The 18,776-nt window shown below is 31.2% G+C and overlaps 1 protein-coding gene and 1 long non-coding RNA gene across 3 annotated transcripts; one reads left to right on the top strand and one right to left on the bottom strand.

Annotated features, from left to right (window-relative positions):
* Positions 1–1,360: 1,360 nt before the first annotated feature.
* On the bottom strand, positions 1,361–3,094 carry LOC107910149 (uncharacterized). 2 transcript variants are annotated; one of them, XR_001687493.2, is made up of 3 exons: positions 2,190–2,983; positions 2,033–2,098; positions 1,361–1,712 (listed from the first exon to the last, which is right to left on the bottom strand). It is a non-coding gene; the product is annotated as an uncharacterized lncRNA (long non-coding RNA). The 2 variants fall into 2 exon arrangements; XR_001687490.2 differs by having other exon boundaries at positions 1,361–2,098; positions 2,190–3,094.
* Positions 3,095–15,875: 12,781 nt separating this feature from the next.
* Positions 15,876–17,803, top strand: LOC107906894 (uncharacterized). Its single transcript, XM_016834045.1, has 2 exons — positions 15,876–16,311; positions 17,592–17,803. The coding sequence occupies exons 1-2, from the start codon at positions 15,876–15,878 to the stop codon at positions 17,801–17,803; spliced, it is 648 nt and encodes a 215-aa protein (XP_016689534.1).
* The last annotated feature ends 973 nt before the right edge of the window (positions 17,804–18,776 follow it).

The raw sequence follows: 18,776 nt of genomic DNA, 5'->3' as shown, positions 1-18,776 counted from the left end.
AAAATATGTATATAGATATAAATATATGTATATATAAATTATAAAATATATAAAATATATATAAGTAAGTATGTATATATGTACCTGTCATAAAATACACATGCATGTATATAAATGTATTTTGAAGTTATAAAATAGGTAAAACATATGAAATGTAAAATGTACACATGAATGTATATTAAAAATATATGTATATATGTATTTCGAAATTAAAAAGAAAAAATACAAAAGATATATATGTGTGGGTTATAAAATATGTACGTATATATGTATATATATAGAAATATAAAACATAAAAAAGGACAAACATGTGTGTGTACATGTATATATAATGAAGCTTGGGATCAAAAAGTATATATAAATACATGGTGATAATAATAATAAATAAGAAATACAATAAATAATCATGCATTAATAAACATATAATAATAGTAAATAGATAAATAAGAGTAATAATAATAATAATAGTAGTAGTAAAAATATAAAAATAAAAAAATAATAGTAATAGTAATAACAGTATTAAACATAATAATAATAGTAAAAATAATGATAACATTATTAAAATTAATTAATTTAATAGCAACAATATAACTAAAAGGGACTAATTTGAATTGAAAACAGAACTTTGGGGGGAATCTGCAAATAAAATAAAAAGGGGGGATCTTTCTGAACGCGCACATAACATAGAGGGATTAAAAGGGAAATTTTCCCTTCCCCTCCAAAATGGCCCCGTTTAAATAGTGACTAAACTGCAAGCGCGAAGCGCTGTGGGATAAATTTGAAAAAAGTAAAGAGTACTTAATTGAAACCACAAAGAAAAGCGGAAGGACTAGGGTAGAAATTATACCCTAGTCACAAAACACGCGGATCCTCCAGGTAAATGGGTCGGATCGCACACGGGTCGCGCAGAACTGCGCAGTTTTAGCCCTAAAAAACCCTGAACGAAACGGTGTCGTTTTGTAATAGTATAAACACTAAAATTTTTCAAACAATGCTCATTTCCCCTTTGTTTTTCAGAAAAAAAACAGAGAGCTCTCGGCCTTCCCTCCTAAGACCAGCCTAGGTCTCCGATCGAGGGCTCCGGCACACCTCCGCCGTAGGTCCGCCGCAAGCGGCGGCCGAAGGTGAAAAATCGGGCCTTTCTTAGCCCTGCTTAAAGCTCGTCACCCCTAGAACTCGGATTCAAGGCTGAATCTTTTGAAAGGTGGCCACGAACCCTAAAACCGAAGGGAAACCGTTCGGCTTCTCCTCCTCTGGCGCGGCACAGGTAAACCCCCTTTCCTTTCTTTTATTTTTTTGTACTTAGAAATGAAAAAAATTAAAAATAAAACAAGATAACAGATTAAAAAAAGGGACAATAACCACCTCAAAGTTTTTGTTTTTATTTTTCCAATCTTTTCATACAACATCTCCCCCCCTTTTTTCCTTTACAATATGTTCGGCTTTATAGCCGAAAGAAAAGAAAATGAAAATTCAATCTTTGCTATTGTTTTGTCTTGTCTGCTTCTGCTTTTTCTTGTTGCGTGTTTGCAGGTGACTGTGCAGCGGTGGCAGGGGTGTCAAACGCACATGGCAGCAGGTGGCGCGACGCTGGAGGAAGGACTAGGGTTCTGAAACCCTAGTTTTCATTGGGTTTGGGCCATATTGGGCTTTGGGCCTTTTATTTATTTTTTATTTGTTTTGTTTCTCTAGCGGGCCGGGCAAAAATGGGCCTATACAATTAAAATATTCAATTATTAGTGTATTAAATAATTATTTTTTACCTAATTTGTATAATATGGAAACTAAATATTTATAATACATTATTATAAATATTAAAAAGAATGTTAAGTTATTTATATTTACAAATCTAATAAATATATAATTACTAAATATTAAATAATACAATTTTTATTTAAAAATTAAAATAATATGAGGAATTCAGAGATTGTGCTACTGTGAAAGAAATGTGGAACAGGTTAGCAAAACAGGGGATCCAGGGGATGTCAAATGGGGAGTACAGACAATGGATGTCATCGATGGTGTCTAATACCTCAGTTGAGCAGCGACGAATGGTGGTGTGTGCCATCTGGGCCATTTGGGCTGCCAGAAACAAAGCCTTGCATGAAGGGAACACCAATCAGCCCCTGAAACCTCGCAGTTCATATATTTATACATAGGGGAGTTAGAAGCAGTGAATCGAAAATTACCTGGCCGATGGATTGAAATAGAGCGATGGAGGCCACTGGAACCACCTATGTTAAAAATTAATTTTTGATGCGGCATTTAACGAGCGATCTAAGACCTCAAGCTCAGGGTTAGTGTGCAGAAATTCGGAGGGGAAGATGATAGGGTCGAGAACAGTAATGAACAAAAATATACCTAATCCCTTTGCGGCAGAAGCGTTGGCGTGCCTACAAGCAATTGAGATGGGAATTGATATGAACCTAAGGGAGGTGGTGGTGGTGGAAGGCGACGCACTAACCATAGTAAAGAAAATGCATAGTACGAGCGATGACAGGTCGGTCCTAAGAGTCTATATCTCAGATGCAAAACAGAGAATCACAAACTTTGGAAATTGCTTGTTCAGAAATTTATCAAGGTCAGCAAACGGATTGGCACATTCGATTGCAAAGGAAGGGTTAAAAAGAGGCGAAACAACTTATCTGATGGAACGACTGCAAGAATCGGTCGGTGCCTCTATGGAAGAAGATAGAAGAGGGTTGGATCTGCTGACTTAGCCACCGGATAAGGACAGGTCGCAAGAAGGGGGATGGCTTAGATTCCCTTATCACTGCGTGAAGATGATGGGTATGCATGTTTAACCATTGATGGTGGAGGAAAGAGGTAAGGAGGAAGTTAGTCTATGATTTGACCAATTGATGAGAAAATGCCCATTTCTAAAAAAATTACGAAAATGTGCTATTTTTTTAAAATAATGGGAATGATCCGGTTTTATTAAAACGGGTTAAGCTGGTTACGTTTTTTAGCGCAAAGTCAGAAAGACACATCTAGCTCAGTATGTTTTCCCCCTGACTTGTAATAAAATGCATCCAAGTTAGCTCAACGCTTTTTTCCCGCTGACCTGTAAAACATGTCCAGGTCAGCACGCTTTATTAAAGTATTTTTAGGTCAGCACTTTTTTATCCGTGTTTCAACAATTAAATTTTAAAAAAATGTCATTTTTAAAAAAAATACAAAAATATGTCAATTTTTAAAAATGACAAGAATCGACTTTTATATAGACCCAAATTGGTAGAACTTTTTTTTTAATTTTTTGGTGTCATCAATTAATATGGAAATAAAACTTACAAAACATGTTTTTATATAGATCTAAAGTCTCATTTCATTTATTTTCTTAAACAATATGGAATATGAGATATAATATAGACTCATGAAAAGGTTTGCAGCTTGTTCCTAGACAATGTGAAATTCGTTCCTCTTTTAACTAACAATATAAGATTAAAGGTTACACTATATTTTATAATTTTTTTACAAAACAATTTCTATTTTTTCTATATTTTGTTAACTTTTCTCATATTATAAAATTACCTTTTGAGATCTGTAATCTTGTTGCATTTTAGAATTGTTAGCATATACAAAACGACCACAATAAAGAAAGAAAAAGAAGAACAAATTGCACATATGAAACTTGTATATGCAATAATCTTCTATTCAATTTTAAATGTTTGAAGTTAATATCCATGCAATTCTATTTTTAAAATAATTTTCCATTATTTCAATTTAGAAGTTATACTTTTAATTTTTTTATTTGTTTTATTTTATGTTATGAATGTTTAATTAATAAATAAATGGTGAGTATTTGGTACTCAAATAGTACACTTTTTTGTAATTTTAAAAAATTGATTTATCTTTTTTTAAATTTTTATTTTTTAATATTTTATTATACTCATTAATTTTTTAATACTAATTTTAATTTAATTTCTATCACCTAATGAATGCTGGTAAATTTATTTTAGATGTATTTCAACTAGATAGATAATCTATTTAAAATTAGTATATAATTATGTTAAATAAGTTTTTTTATAAAAATATATAATATTCGTAAAATATAAATAATTATTTTTCATATTTTTATATCTAGATTAAATTACATTTGTAGTCACTTAACTATGATTTTTTGGCTATCGAATTATAAAAACTTACAAAATGATCACTCAACTATTAGTAATTATCTTGAATTTTGAGGTATGTAACAAAAAAAAAAAGAAGAAGACAAATTTGAATAGTTTGAATAACAATTTTGTAACTTTTCATAAACAAATAATTCAAAAAAAACATAATTAAATGACTATTTTATAACATTTTATAATTAAGTGATAAAAAATTTACCTTAAATACATAAGAATAGACAACTTCATAATCAATTTTTTATATTACATATGTATAAAATTCTTGATATGTAAATAAATTTTGTTTCAATATAACTTTTATTCGTTTGAAAAGAAAACAGATGTATATGAATCAATTCATTAATAGTTTCATACATACACATTATATTAATTGTTTGCATCAAATTTTAGTGTTCAGTAAATAAATTTATGTAAGCTTTTGAGTGAATATCTAATAATATTCGTATTGAAGTATATAAAATGAAATTACTTTAAAAAAATGCAACAAAACAAGAATGCATTAATGGAAAATACTATATAATCTTCCATGCATCCCCCAAGCACCTTTATTTCAAACCCATTTGGTAATCTTCAAACAAGAAGGGATCAAATCCCACATTATTTTATATTTTATAAATTTTTTTATTTATAGAGTTTAAAAATTTTATTTATAATGTAACAAATGTTAACTTTTTGTAAAAAATTTAAACTCTATAAGTAAAAAAATTATAAAATATAGTGTAACATATAATCTTATGTTGTTACTTAAAAGAACAAACCTATTTATGAGTCTATATATACACATATCTTACATCTCACATTACTTTAGAAAAAAAGGGAAATGAGACTTTGAGTTTATATAAAAGCCTGTTTTGTAAGTTTTATTTTCATATTGATTGATGGCACCAAAAAACTAAAAAAAAAAATAGTGTTGCCACTTTGGGTCTATATAAAGGCCCATTCTTGTAAATTTTCAAAAAATTAGCTTATTTTTATAATTTTATTTTTAAAAAAATAGCATTTTTTTGAAAATTTAGTCGTTGGAACACAGGCAAAAGAGTGTTGACCTAGAAGCGCTTTAATAAAACGTGCTGACCTGGATGCATTTTATAGGTCAGAGGGGAAAAAAGCGTTGAGTTTGATGTGCTTTTCTGACTTTCCCCTGAAAACGACGCCAGGTCAGTGTGTTTTAGTAAAATCGGACCATTCCCGTTATTTTTTTAAAAAAGTAGCTTATTTCCGTAATTGTTTTTAGAAATGGGCTTTTTTAGTCAATTGGTCCTCTGATTTACCAAATCTGTGCGGAGACGGTCGGATTTACCAAATGAACGCTTGCTATAGAATTATTTTAAGATTGAAGGGAAGGAGAATGGACTCGTTCAAAGGTTGGAAGCTTTGGTTCAACCGAAAAGGGATTTTTTTTTAGGACTAAAATACCAAAAAATGTCAATTTTTTTTAAAAATTACGAAAATAGGCTGAATGTTTTAAAATTTATGAGAATGGGATGATTTAGGTAAAAGGTTTTCAGCTGGAAACATTTTCAGGGGAAACTCAGGAAAACTCTTCCAGCTGGAAGCGCTTTCTGCATGTGACCAGTAAAACGCTTCTAACTGGAAGCGTTAATGAAAAGTGCGTCCAGCACAGCACATTCCTCCCCCTAATAGCTACATTTCTAACGACTATTTTAAATAGCCATTACCCTCCCAACGGTAAAAAAAACTATAAACCCCCTTCTAATTTCTCACAACATTCTGTAAAAAATCTTTCAAATTTCTAAAACTACTCTAAAAAATCTCTCAAATTCTTTCTTAAATTTATTACTAAAATTCTATTTCTATCTAAATTAGATTTTTTTATTAATATTTTCAAAAAATATTTTTTATTAAAAATTAATCCGTGCTCTATATAATTAGCAATGGTTTGGTCTCTAATCCGTCTTGATGACAAGCACATTTCCATCAATCAATTGCAAATGGTAAGAATAAATTTTAATAAATTTCAATTTTGTTTACTTTTTTTATTTCATTTTATATTTTAACTTAATATTTTTATATTTTTTAAGTAAATAGGCGAAAGATCGAATTTTACAATGTATATTCATAATCTACCCAGTCCTCCATCACCGCTGACCAAACCATACTTGAGGGAAGCCGATTTTTAGCACGTGGCCCTTGTAGGCCAGGGGTGTAAGTTGGACCCGACATTTGTAAGCGTGTTGGTGGAGAGGTAGACGAGACGCACACATTTCATCTTTCATGTAGCGAGTGTACTATCACTTTGGAGGACGTGCATTTACAGTTGGGGTTACTGGTGGATGGGTCGGTAGTCACCGAGTCTGTTCAGTCTACTGATAGCTATATGTAGTGATCTTTTGGGTTTGGCTCCAGAGACGATTTACAGAGGTTGGATCAAAATGGCTTGGTTACGAAGAACTTTCGCGGGACTGATTGAAGATTCGACTGAAATCGAAAGAGAACGATACGCTCAGGCGTACATCCTTTAGATCATCGGGGGTATCTTGATGCCGGATAAGTCATGAAATCTCATCCATTTAAGGTAGTTGCTGAAACTCGTCTATTTTAGAAAAGCAGGCGAACTCAGTTAGAGGTCCGCCGTGTTAGCGACATTGTACCGGGAGATGTGTCATGTGACGCAACCAGGAAAATTCAAAATTGGTGGTTGTCTTTTACTACTGCAATCATGGGCTCGGTATCGATTTCCATTTTTACATCATTGAACGAACTACCCGTATACATTCTCACTCGTAAAAGGGTAAAATTCAGTAGATATTACCATGATAAAATTTATTTAAATTAAAATGATTATGCTAAGTTATTTAAATAGGTGTAACCATGAGCCGAGTCATGTAGGATTACCTATTGAGCTTTAACGACCGGAAACAGAGGTATGCATTTATTTAAATTTGAACTATATAATCTTAATGTAGTCGATTTTGTATTTAGTAGTATATATATGAATAATGTTTTTATAACGTTAATATAGTTTGAATAGACACCATACAAGGATCTAGCAATTCGAGAAGTCATCCTCGAGGAAAACTCCTTGCCCAGTTCCAAATCACCCAAATCCAACAAAGAACTGAGACATGTTTGACTCTATAAGTCTATGTGGTGAGTTGGAGATCCGTGTATCCGATGAGTGATGATAGAGCTCACTTTTACGTTTCATAGATCAAGTGTCAATTTATCTATAAACATGTTTTGAGTATTATGATATATGCTTAAATGTTATGAGATTATATGTATATTATGATATATGCTTGAATGTTATGTGATTATACGAGTAATGTGATATATGCTTAAATGTTATGTGGTTATATGAATATTGTGATATATACCTGGATGTTAGGTGATTATATGTATAATAGGATATATGCTTAAAAGTGAATATGTTTACCATGTAAAAGAACTAGAAAATAATGCACGAGTAAGTATATTATGACACTAGTTTTGGAACTGTTGAGGTTGTGATATATGGTTGTTTCGTTGATGCTTGATGAATTGTTTGCATGGTAGTTATTCTAGGCATTCATTAAGCTTGTTAAGCTCACTCACTCCTTTCTTAAAACCCTTGCAGAGTAGTGAAGTGTCGATGTGAGCAGAGTGGTTCCAAAGGGTGATCCAAGCAAGTCCATTTCCATGATTTCGTAGGTGTTATTGTTATTTTTTTATGTTTTAGGAATAAGGCAATGTGGTAGACTTTTGTTGGTATTTACCATGATGTTTTGGATGCTTCCGTAGATTAATTGTTCCTAAGTTTATAAGATTCATTTCGTATTACGTTGATTATTGCTCGGTCTTACTTTTGATGTTTGAGACTACTACTATGGTCGTTTTGATGTTTATTTGATGAGGATATGATAGCATGATGAATTGGTACAAGTTAGAATGAATTTTATGCTCAAGTATGTTGTATTTTCTGGTCTAGAGTAGAGGTATCGATATTCGTGTTTTTAAAACGATACCTCTGTGATTTTGAAATGTGCAGGAAGTCAAAATCGTAGATTGGCATCAATACCATATCACGAGTATCGATACTCGGGGTAATTTTATCAATACTTTTGCAAAGGTACTAATATTTTTCGAGACTTTGATTTTAGACAAGAAAAAAAATACTGATTTGGTACCGATTTTACAAACGGTATCTATATCGTGCTAGGAAAATATTGATACCCTTGTCCTAGTAATGATACCTACGTACTTGCTTGGAAAATTTTTCTAAATGAACCCTATGCAAGTTTAATTATTAGTATAAGACTATTTGACATATGATTAGCACGTAACAATGATAACTAAAGAGTAAGATCGACTTAAAACCTTTACGAATGATATTGTGGAAGGTGTCTTCGTTTAAGATGAGCTTTTATTCGTTGTGTACAACATGAGACGGTGGTGTGACATCCTGATATTCGGGCTCAACGACTGGGCTGGGTATAAGGTGTTACATGGTAACTCTATGTTCTGGTTAAAAGCCAGTCGTGCTGTGTTCTCCGATAAAAAAAATCATGTTCTTCTCGGTGTCACGGACCTCACCATCGTAATAAATAATAGCATTAATCCGTCCACTCGTTTTTAACCAAATTATCTGTATAGAGAAGTTCGAAACAAAAACATTATGCAAAAAATATAATGCTTCAAATAAATATTAACACAAAAAATAAATGCTTATGGTTACTTTTTATACAAATAGTATCATTGCTCCAACTTATGCCTTCCATGCGAACTTCTATTTTTCTGAACTTCTTCAAATTTTATTTCCTTGGCTTACGTCACTAGAGGATGAAATATGTTACATTTATAGCCCAAGGGATAACCTCATATTTGATTCTAAAAAAATGTCTCGGATAGGAAATTTGTAGAGAAAAAACGCTCCAAGCAGGACGCACTGTCAGCGAAGTACTGAATCATTTCAGCGTTTTTTCTCTACAAATTTCAACCCCCACTATCCGGGGCATTTTTTTAGAATCATTTCAGATATCCTGGGATTCTTCAGATATTTTTTCAGAACCCATCTCGTCAAAAATAATATACTGGATAAGTATTTAAAACTAGTTCTGCATCTGAATAGAGTACTCCAAGTTTCGATTTTTAATCGATTTGTAAAATAAAATTCGAATATACGATTGGTGTAAATACGAATATTTTAAATATCGAATTCCAGCTAGAAGCATTTTACCTAAATCAACCTATTCCCGTAAATTTTCAAAAATTCAGCCTATTTCTGTAAGTTTTTAAAAAAAATGACATTTATTTTTATAATTTAGCCTGTTTTTAGGCATTTTCTTTATTTTAATCATTTCTGTGGTTTCAGTTCACTTGTTTAGTTGTGTTTTTTTGGATTTTATTTTTCAATCCCATTTAATGCATTCCAGCTATTTAAAAAAAAGTGTTCATATTAATTATTTATAAATACAAATATTTTTAAATAAAATTTAAAGCCTAAATTTTAATTTAGACAAAACATGTGACAATTACGTATGACATTATTATCATACAAGAATACGATTTAAATTTAATCTTAAATATTTGAATATCTAAATCTGAGTATCACTGTCCAAACAAAAGAGTGTACACATTCATGCACTTGGCTGTCATTAAGGAACATCATAAGAGTAGTTGTCCCGTTACTTTAATTAATTACAAGCTTAAATGTTTAATCTTTTGATTACTTTGTAAACGTGTGGAAAAATTATATTAGTAAAATCAGTACAAGGGATCTAATTTTTAACTTATGATAAATGAAATGAAGTTTCTAACTTAATTGCTTATGGTGAGTAACAGTAATATTCAAGACCATAATTCTAAGCGGCTAAAATTACTCATAGAATACTACTTGGCTAAAAGCTTTATATACTCCTTTCCTGTTTCAGCATACAGAGGACCTTGGTCCGAGCCGGCCTTGCCGTGAATCGAACAGCTTCTTGGCCAAGCCCCCCCCCCCCCCCCCACATTAGGGAGGCGATGCAATTCGGCCAAGGTGAAGTAGAAGCTTTGAAGAGTGAAAAAAAGAGCGCAGTTATAATCATCATCTATTAATAACATCATTATTTGTATAAAGCAAAAGATTAATACAAGTAGGTCGGTAATGTCATCAAATAAAATTATAATTGTAGCCTACTAATGCTGGTTAACGCCTCTTAATACATGCTTCAACATAATATCCTCAAAATTAATCAAAAGGGTTTTGATTTCATCGATTGGGTTTCTCGGATTCAATATTATAATAAATTGTAGAACCGTAAGGTACTTGCTTAGCAAATAGAAACTATGGCTGAAGTAATGCTTGCAACTATAGCTACAGTTTCAATCACGAAATAAAAAGTGCAAAAACATAAAGATGGATATCAAGATTGTTTATGTAGTTTGACTTCAGTCTACGTTTGTGAGGCCTTGCCTAGAACAATAATTCACTATCTTTCTCACAGTACATCCAATGATTTAAGTCCTAACATCGATCTAACTCTCGCCAATTTAGCAACCTCACTGTTGTATAAAGACTACATCTGTAATGGCCCAAATTTAAGATTATCGGAACAGTGGTTTCGAGACCACAAATCCGATGAGGAAAATTTTACTTTTATTATATTTTTATGGTCTATGATTTCACAAAATGATTTCATGAAAATTTCGTTCTAAAATTTTGACGTTTGGGCACTCAATTTAGTCAAAAGAACTAAATTGTAAAAGTGCAAAAGTTGAGTTCTACATGTTAGAGGTGTCCAATTGTTATGAAACTTTAAATTGGAGGTCCTTATATGATAATTAGACCATTGGTTAAGTTGGTAGACAAAAATGGACATGAGATAAGTGAAATAGGAAAATTTTAAGTTAGGGGCAATTTGGTAATCTAGTAATTAAAATGAATTAAAAGGGAAAAAGATGGCAAATTGTGCTCATCTTCTTCATTTGGACGAAATCAGCAAGGGGGAAGCCATAGTTAGGGTTTTCAAGCTTCCAAGCTCCATAATCAAGAAGAACGAAACTCGAGGTTAGACAAAGGAAAGAATAAAGTTGAAAACTAAGTTGGTTAATTGGGCTATATTCGGTACCGAGGTAAGTTTACAGTAAATAAATGATATATTTCAATAATTATTATTAATGCTGCTATTTTCAAGCAACTATGAATTTATTTTATGAATTTATTTGATGATTATCCAAGCATGAAATGATAGATAATTAAAATTAAAAAGTCCCGTTGATACATAAGGATGGTACTGGATACGAATGTCATGACATTTTGGGTAAAGAGGTCCCATGTAAGACCATGTCTGGGACATGGCATTGGCATCGAGATGAGAGGTCCCATGTAAGACCATGTCTGGGACATGGCGTTGGCACCGAGATGAGAGGTCCCCCGTAAGACCATGTCTGGGACATGGCTTTGGCATGTTATTATCAGAAGAGACCCGAGTATCATTATTGTTCCAATGTAGCTCAACGGGCTAATAAACGAATCATGTTCAGGAAAGTTCAGTTAAAAACATAAATGACAAGCTCAAGTAAGTTATAAGAGTTAAGAACTTATTATATTATCAATTGATATTCAACGATGCAGCAAGAGAAGAGTAAGTTATGCACACAAGTATTCCAAGTAAATAAGCAAGAGAACTAGAATGAGATTAACTAAAAAGTAAACTAGAGATATAGACACTTGAGTTTAATTATTTGTGTTTAATGTTGTTATTTATTTACTAGTAAACTTACTAAGCTTTATGCTTACTTCTTTTATTTCTCTTTCTCTTTAGTATTGCAAAGCTACTTCAAGGATCCTAAAGAAGTCGGAGATCGTCTACACTATCAAGAACAATTGCTCGGTATTTTATGATGAAACACGTTTGAGTTATGGCATGTATAGGGACTTAGTTATTTTGCATGTTTGTAATTATGATTTTGATAAAGAATGAGGTGTAAGTATTTGATGATGAATGGTTATTAAAATGGTTAAGTATGAAGGTATTTGTTGTTATGAAAGTCTAGGTGATACATTATGCATGGAAATCATGAAAGGGGTAAAATTTTGCAAAGAAACAGAATTCAGGCTGCACAGTGACGTGACTTTGAAAAATCACCTAGGATATTATATAATGAGTTAGAAGGTGAATGATATATAGATTGAAATCTTATTAAGTGTATTTTCATGGAAAAATAACGGTGTAGTAAAAGGAATTTTATATTTTAAGGTATGTGAATTTTAGTGAGACACGGTCAGAACTATTTTTGGAGTCCCCTATTCTGAGTTTAGAAAATCACTAAAAATGGTAAAAAAATAGTTATGAGTTGTATTTTATATTTCTAGATTCCTTATTGAGTTTATTTTCTGTAGGAACAAGTGGAAACACCATATGAAAATCCTACAATGAGAAAACTTATTTTTAGTAACAAGAGGTCAGAACAGTCGAATGGTGAAACAGGAGAGACTTTAACTAATAAATTGTACTAATTGGCTGAATCAAAAATTCTAAAACTTTTATGTAAAATAGATATATGAGTCTAGTTTTAGGGAAAATTTAAGGAGTTAAATTTAGAGCTCCTTAGCTCGAGTTATAATTAATTTAGTAAATACTGCGCGATTGGACAGATTGCTGTAAATAGTGAAATTAATTTTCAAAACAAGTTTTTATGCTTCGAATTAGTAAGATAAGCTAAGTAATGCCTCGTGCTCGACTCCGAAAACGGTCTCAGGTAAGGGGTGTTACAACATCACTCTCCCACTAAGCTTCCCCCTCGAGAGCATAGTTTTGTAATACAAGAAACTCTCTTAATTGCTTGCAAAAACAATGCCCACATAAAACATTCTTAACTTGAATAAATTTGTGTTTTACTTAATCTTTCAGTTTTCTTTAACCTAGATAAAACTGAAGTTTATATACTACTTAAGTTTTGCTTACATAGAGTCTTAGTCTAATCACTTTTCTATAAACTAAAGTTAAAAATCAACATGGTACAATAATTCCATAAGCATTTTGGTGTAATTGAAACTTTTCAACTATATAAAGTGATTTTACTTGTTCCACAAGTAACCAAACTTGATCCGTAAGTACCAAACTTCAAGTCTTCAATTGTAAATCAATTGGTCTTCATATTTTGGGCTCTAACTCATCCAAGTATCTTCAAAATAGATAGTCCAATGCTTTTGTTCTAAAATTTGCCACACTCTGAAAATAGGCAAGTACAATAATAAAACAGTGCCTGAGTTGTGGCCATTATTTCAATCACATAAACTATCATAGAATTTTTCCTTGCATTCAAATGTGTCAACAATCTCTTCCTTTGATAATTTTTGAACAAATACGAGATAATAAAATTATGACAGTTACATATTCTCCCCTTAAGGATAACAATCTCCATTAAGGTAAGCCTTAGTACAATCTTGTTAATTAAATCCAAAACATGTAAAAAATACAATTTTTAAGACGAATGTTATGATTTACTTTTAAACCTACAAAGTGGATGGACTATATTGAAATTTTAATGAGCTTACAAGGACTATTTATGATATTATACCATCTTAAAGCTGAAAGGAAAGAAAACTATAAGAACGGGTGATGCCGACTTCATTGTTGCCGACTTTAAAGTCGGATCTCCCATTCCCAATTTCGACTATTTCCTTAAACAATTGAGTATCATGTCTAAATAATTTTTTGAACTAATTTATATGAAAAAAAGCCAGATATCTCCTTTATTTACTTTGATAATGAATTTGAAACTTTTCATGCCAAATATCAAGTCAAATAATAATCGAATAATTAAAAAAAGCACCTATTTCAATTTTATTAAATCAATTCAAATTCAAATTTTTATGACTTTTTAAAAGATTGTATTTAATTTTTTTAAAAATTAAGTTTTAAGAACTATTTAGATTTTTATGATTTAAAAAAAATTAGAATTTTTTGTTAAGAAAAATTCTTAAACCATGAAAATGATATTTTATCTACAGTTTAAGGGTCAAATTGGTTATTAGTCCTTTGAAATAATGTGTCCCATCTTCATTTCATTAGAGGGCAACAAAAGTTAACGGATAAGCGACCAAAAAATAACAACCCGATAATGTTAGTGATCATTATACAACTTTTGAGAGTTGAATGACTAAAATATAATTTTAAACAAAATTTAGGGACCGTTGATAGAATTTACCCTTTATTCTAAAAAATAATATGAGTTTTTAATTGGTACCAACTAGTTCATGGGTCGGATCGAGTCGTAATTTTAAAATTTTCAGACCTTAGATTGGATTGAGCCCACTCAAACTCATCCAAATGATTTGTTTAACTGTTAATATATAATTAAAATTGTTTTATTTAAATTCAATTATAAATTATATAAATATTAAAACAAAATGGAAAATATAAACGTTAGCTGGACTTAAAACAAGCTAAGCCAACCAAGTCAGACAACCAATACCTCTCCCGCGAAGTAAGAACAAATATAAAAGTCTCCCAAGGCTCTGCTCATGAATTATTTAGTTTTAAAATTTCTTAAATACAATTTAATGAAAATTTAAAACCTGTGATTATAAAATTAACCCAACCCAGCTAAATTAGTATTTACCTATTTTTATCAATTTAACTTTAATTCTTCTTATTATTATTTTCACCTTCAACTTTCAAATTTTAATTAAAATATATTTTTTAATGAAAAATTGACTCAACTGTTAAATTTTATATTTTCTTTATTACTAATATGGATAATTTTTCTAAAAACTTTTGTGAATCATTTTGAAATTTTCTAAAATTTTAAAATATTTTTAAAATATATATGAGTTGTCACACGAGTTGTGAAGTTAATATTATTAAAATTTTAATGGTTCAAATAATTTTTTTTCATCTGAAAAAATAATTTAACTAAGATTCAAAATTGGATGCAAAAGCCCATATTGCAATGTGGAAATTTGTGCGTTCTTATCTCTTGACTAAGGGCTAGTTTAGTATTATTTTTGAAAAACACTTTTAAAAAGTGTTGTGAAAAGGTGTTTTTAAGAATTATTTTTAAAAAGTTTGGTTTAAGATTTGAGTGTTTAACATTATTATTAAAAAGTGTTTTTGAGAAATAAAATGTCCATTTTAAACATGATATTATCAAGTAACAAATATGTATTTAAATAATGTTCAAATTAGTTAATATTATTATATTTTAGTAAGAATATAAAAATAATTTATTATAAATTTTTGTTAATATTTTAATATATGAAATATAAATTTTAAATATTTTTAAGCAATAAATATTAATTATTTATAAAATTTAATTAGAATATATAAGCTATATTTTAAATAATTAAATATAACTATTAAATATTTGTAATTAGATTTAACATATTTTTATTATTTTAAAAATATTTTTTATTTTTAATTAATGATTTTAACACATTTGTAATTAAGCACCAAGAAAAAAAAAGGAAAAGTATCGTGTTGTTGGAGAGGTGAAAAAGTAATTAAGCACCAAAAGTACTTTTGGTAGAGGAAAGCTAAAATTTTAGCTTCTCCTTTTTGTCAAAAATTTCAACAAAAAACAACTTGTTTAGCACAGTTTTTCTCCCAAAAGTACTATTCAAGCTAAAACTGATTTTTTAAGCAATACTAAACAAGACCCAAGTTATGTTTATATGGCAAAAGAATTGCGTACGATCCCTAGTGTCCTAGACGCCAGTTAGCGGTGGAGGATTTGAATCCCGTCTTCTGTTTTTGTGCTTATGTGAAAGACGTTTGGGCAATTTTGCAATATGCCAGCCCAACAAACAGTGATCAAATGGACTTCCATCAGTGGCTCTTATGGGTGTTCGACACTTACATTATGATTAAACGATCGGAAATAGCAATTACAATTTGGGCTCTTTGGTATACCCGTAATAAGTTAGTGCATGAGGGTACAAACCAGGGAGTGGGGGAGTTAGTAGTCTTCATACGTAGCTATTGCACGGAGCTTGCTACTTTGACTTCTGGTGCTCTTTGTTCAAACCAGAACACAAGCGTCAAGTGGTCCCTTCCACCATCGAATGTTGTTAAGGTGAATGTGGATGTTGGGTTTGTCTTTGCACAAAGGAAGGCATACTCGGGGGTTATTATTCATGACGCATATGGTCAAAATTTGGGAGCATGTAGTAGACTTACCAGCTCAGTGTCGTCGGTGTTTGCCGTCAAAGCACTAGCAGTGATCCATGGACTACAGTTTGCCCTCGAAATAGGTTCCCTTTCGATGATTTTAGAGGGGGACTCTAGATGATGTGAGTCTTAAGGCCCAATTTTAGACCCATGGATGTGATGGGCTCACACTACCTCAAGGCCCAACAGCAGTGTTAAAGGCTAAGCAAATCAAATCAGGATTCAATTTAAAACAAGATTTAAGGACTAATCTTTTCGAGGAAAGGGGGAATGATACTTGCACGAATGGGGTGAAATTTATTAAATTCCATTCATTGAAGCTACCAATTTTCAAGCTTGGAAAATTAGAAGATTTCCAACAACTTTTTGGATAGGATCCAGGCATTTCTAGGTTGAGATGTCCACATGGCATTCAAAGATCTATCTCCTAGTTTCGAAACGCACTTTGAATCATTCAATTTTGAGTTCGGGAATTCAAGTTATGATTGTTTTATTGAAGACTGCGTGAGACGAATTTTTAGACAGGATTATGAAGAAAATTACGAGTTTTGGGCTTTTAATTCAAGTTTAAATCATATTGTGTTTATTATATTTGAGCCCATATTGTATTTATCAGCTATTATCATTTTATTATTTTATTATTCCAAATTTTTAATAATTATTAAGTAGTTTAAGTTTTTTAGAAGTTTTATGTCAACAAGAAAGTTTAGTTTAAAACTACTTATTATTTAGATTAATTAGAGTTCTAATATACTTAATAGTTTTATTTAGATTTATGTAGTTAGCCTATATATAGACCTTTGCATTGTACAAAAATCATTCAATTCTTTATTATTCAACTTATCTTTTGAGTTAATAAATTCTTTTTTGAGTTAATAAATTCTCTTTGAGTTTTTCTTTTCAAGAATTTCTCTTAAGTTTCTTTTAAAAAAGTTTTAACAGTCTTTTTCAGATTGTGGGGATCATCTTCTAACTTTTTCTTGCCAAGTTGTCTAACTTGGTGGGGAAATTAGTCGCTTGAAGGGGGTTATGGATTCTTAATGTTTCCAAGGTTTTTTAGGACTTCTACATACCACGTTCTATATTTTCATCTATCTTCTTTATTTTCTTCCTTATTGTTCAAATCGATGATTTATTATTCATTTTAATTATCTTAGTTATTTATTTTAATTCTTTTATCTAACTTGGATTTGATTGTGTTTCAGGTTGTATCAAAATCCAAGTTTCTTTCTGAACGTCTAGAGCCCTGAGTCAAATCCGTGACTTGAACAAACTTAACGATCCTCTTCTGCATTCATCCACATCATCCCTATCACCAGATTAGTCACTAGGAAAATTATTTTTATTGCTGAGGATTTTTTAGAGATCAATGCGTTTACTTGGAAAGCAAATGAGCTTTCTAAGGCCTTTAGGGTCTGTCGTTTCCAGTATATTGGTCGATCCGGAAATAGGGCCGCACATGTAATGGCTCATGATGGATTACTGCAAGGCGAGGACTACTTTTGGGTGGAGGAAGCCCCAGATCCGGTTGTTGTGGTTGCCGTTGAGAAGCATTGTCTAGTAAAACCACCTTAGCTTTATTTGCTAGGTGTATTTCTCTGTAGGGATTTTTTCAACCTTTTGCTCCCCTATTGCTTTTTGTTGCTCACTCGAATCTTTATTGTTTGATTCTGTTGTAAATTGGTCGAGTTGTTTGGTCGAGCTGTTGGGAAATCTTCCCATATTGTAGTAAACATGTAACTATTTTCTATTTATTTGAACGATAAATAAATAAATGAATTTAATTTCTCATTTCACTATTATGTCTTTTATATTTTACATGCATAGCAAAATTGTGACAAGCAAATATTAGCTCATTGATTGTCTAAAGTTCAAACTGAAGATAAATGGCATTGTAAAAAACATTTACATTGCGAGAAAGACAACTTACTTTAGTAGATAATCTAAATGAGTCTGTAATCCCGTAAAAGAATCAAAGTGAGCATTTGATTCAAATATTAAAAAGGGCTATTATGTCGTCTACAATTCTAATTGGCGAGATGACTAGTCTTGGCTATCGGAGCAATTGAATCCACGAGTAGAGACAAAGATGTATTCACTGGTAGAATGATATATTAGATTGGACCCAAGATGAATTAATTTTGAATCCGTTTGTGAAATAATTCACTTGTGACGCTCATGGTGTGATTTACCTAAATCTTGTGTTAGCCACTCACCATGCATATGCAACTTATGTGCTTTGATATAAGTGGAGGCTTATGCTCTAAAGATGATCCAGCCCATAGCCGATATGTTGGGCATATGACTTGTGCATGGCATGGCTTTATTAGCAACAGTAGAATTAATAGCACAATTAAATAGTTAATGATATCATCTCACTGGCATTGTGTGGATTGATAAATATAAAACATGGCCACGGGTTGCTAGTTCTCGAACGAGCAAATTATCACAGTCATTTGTTGATAGTGATCATATTAATAATTAAGAAGACATAATGGTGACAATGAGATAAAATAGGATTGTATTGAGTGAACGAATTTAACTCAAA

This window comes from Gossypium hirsutum, chromosome D08 (assembly GCF_007990345.1).
Source record: "Gossypium hirsutum isolate 1008001.06 chromosome D08, Gossypium_hirsutum_v2.1, whole genome shotgun sequence".
NCBI classification, from domain to species: Eukaryota; Viridiplantae; Streptophyta; class Magnoliopsida; order Malvales; family Malvaceae; genus Gossypium; species Gossypium hirsutum.
Note: the sequence above shows the minus strand (reverse complement) of the source record. Positions and strands in the feature narration are given on the sequence as shown.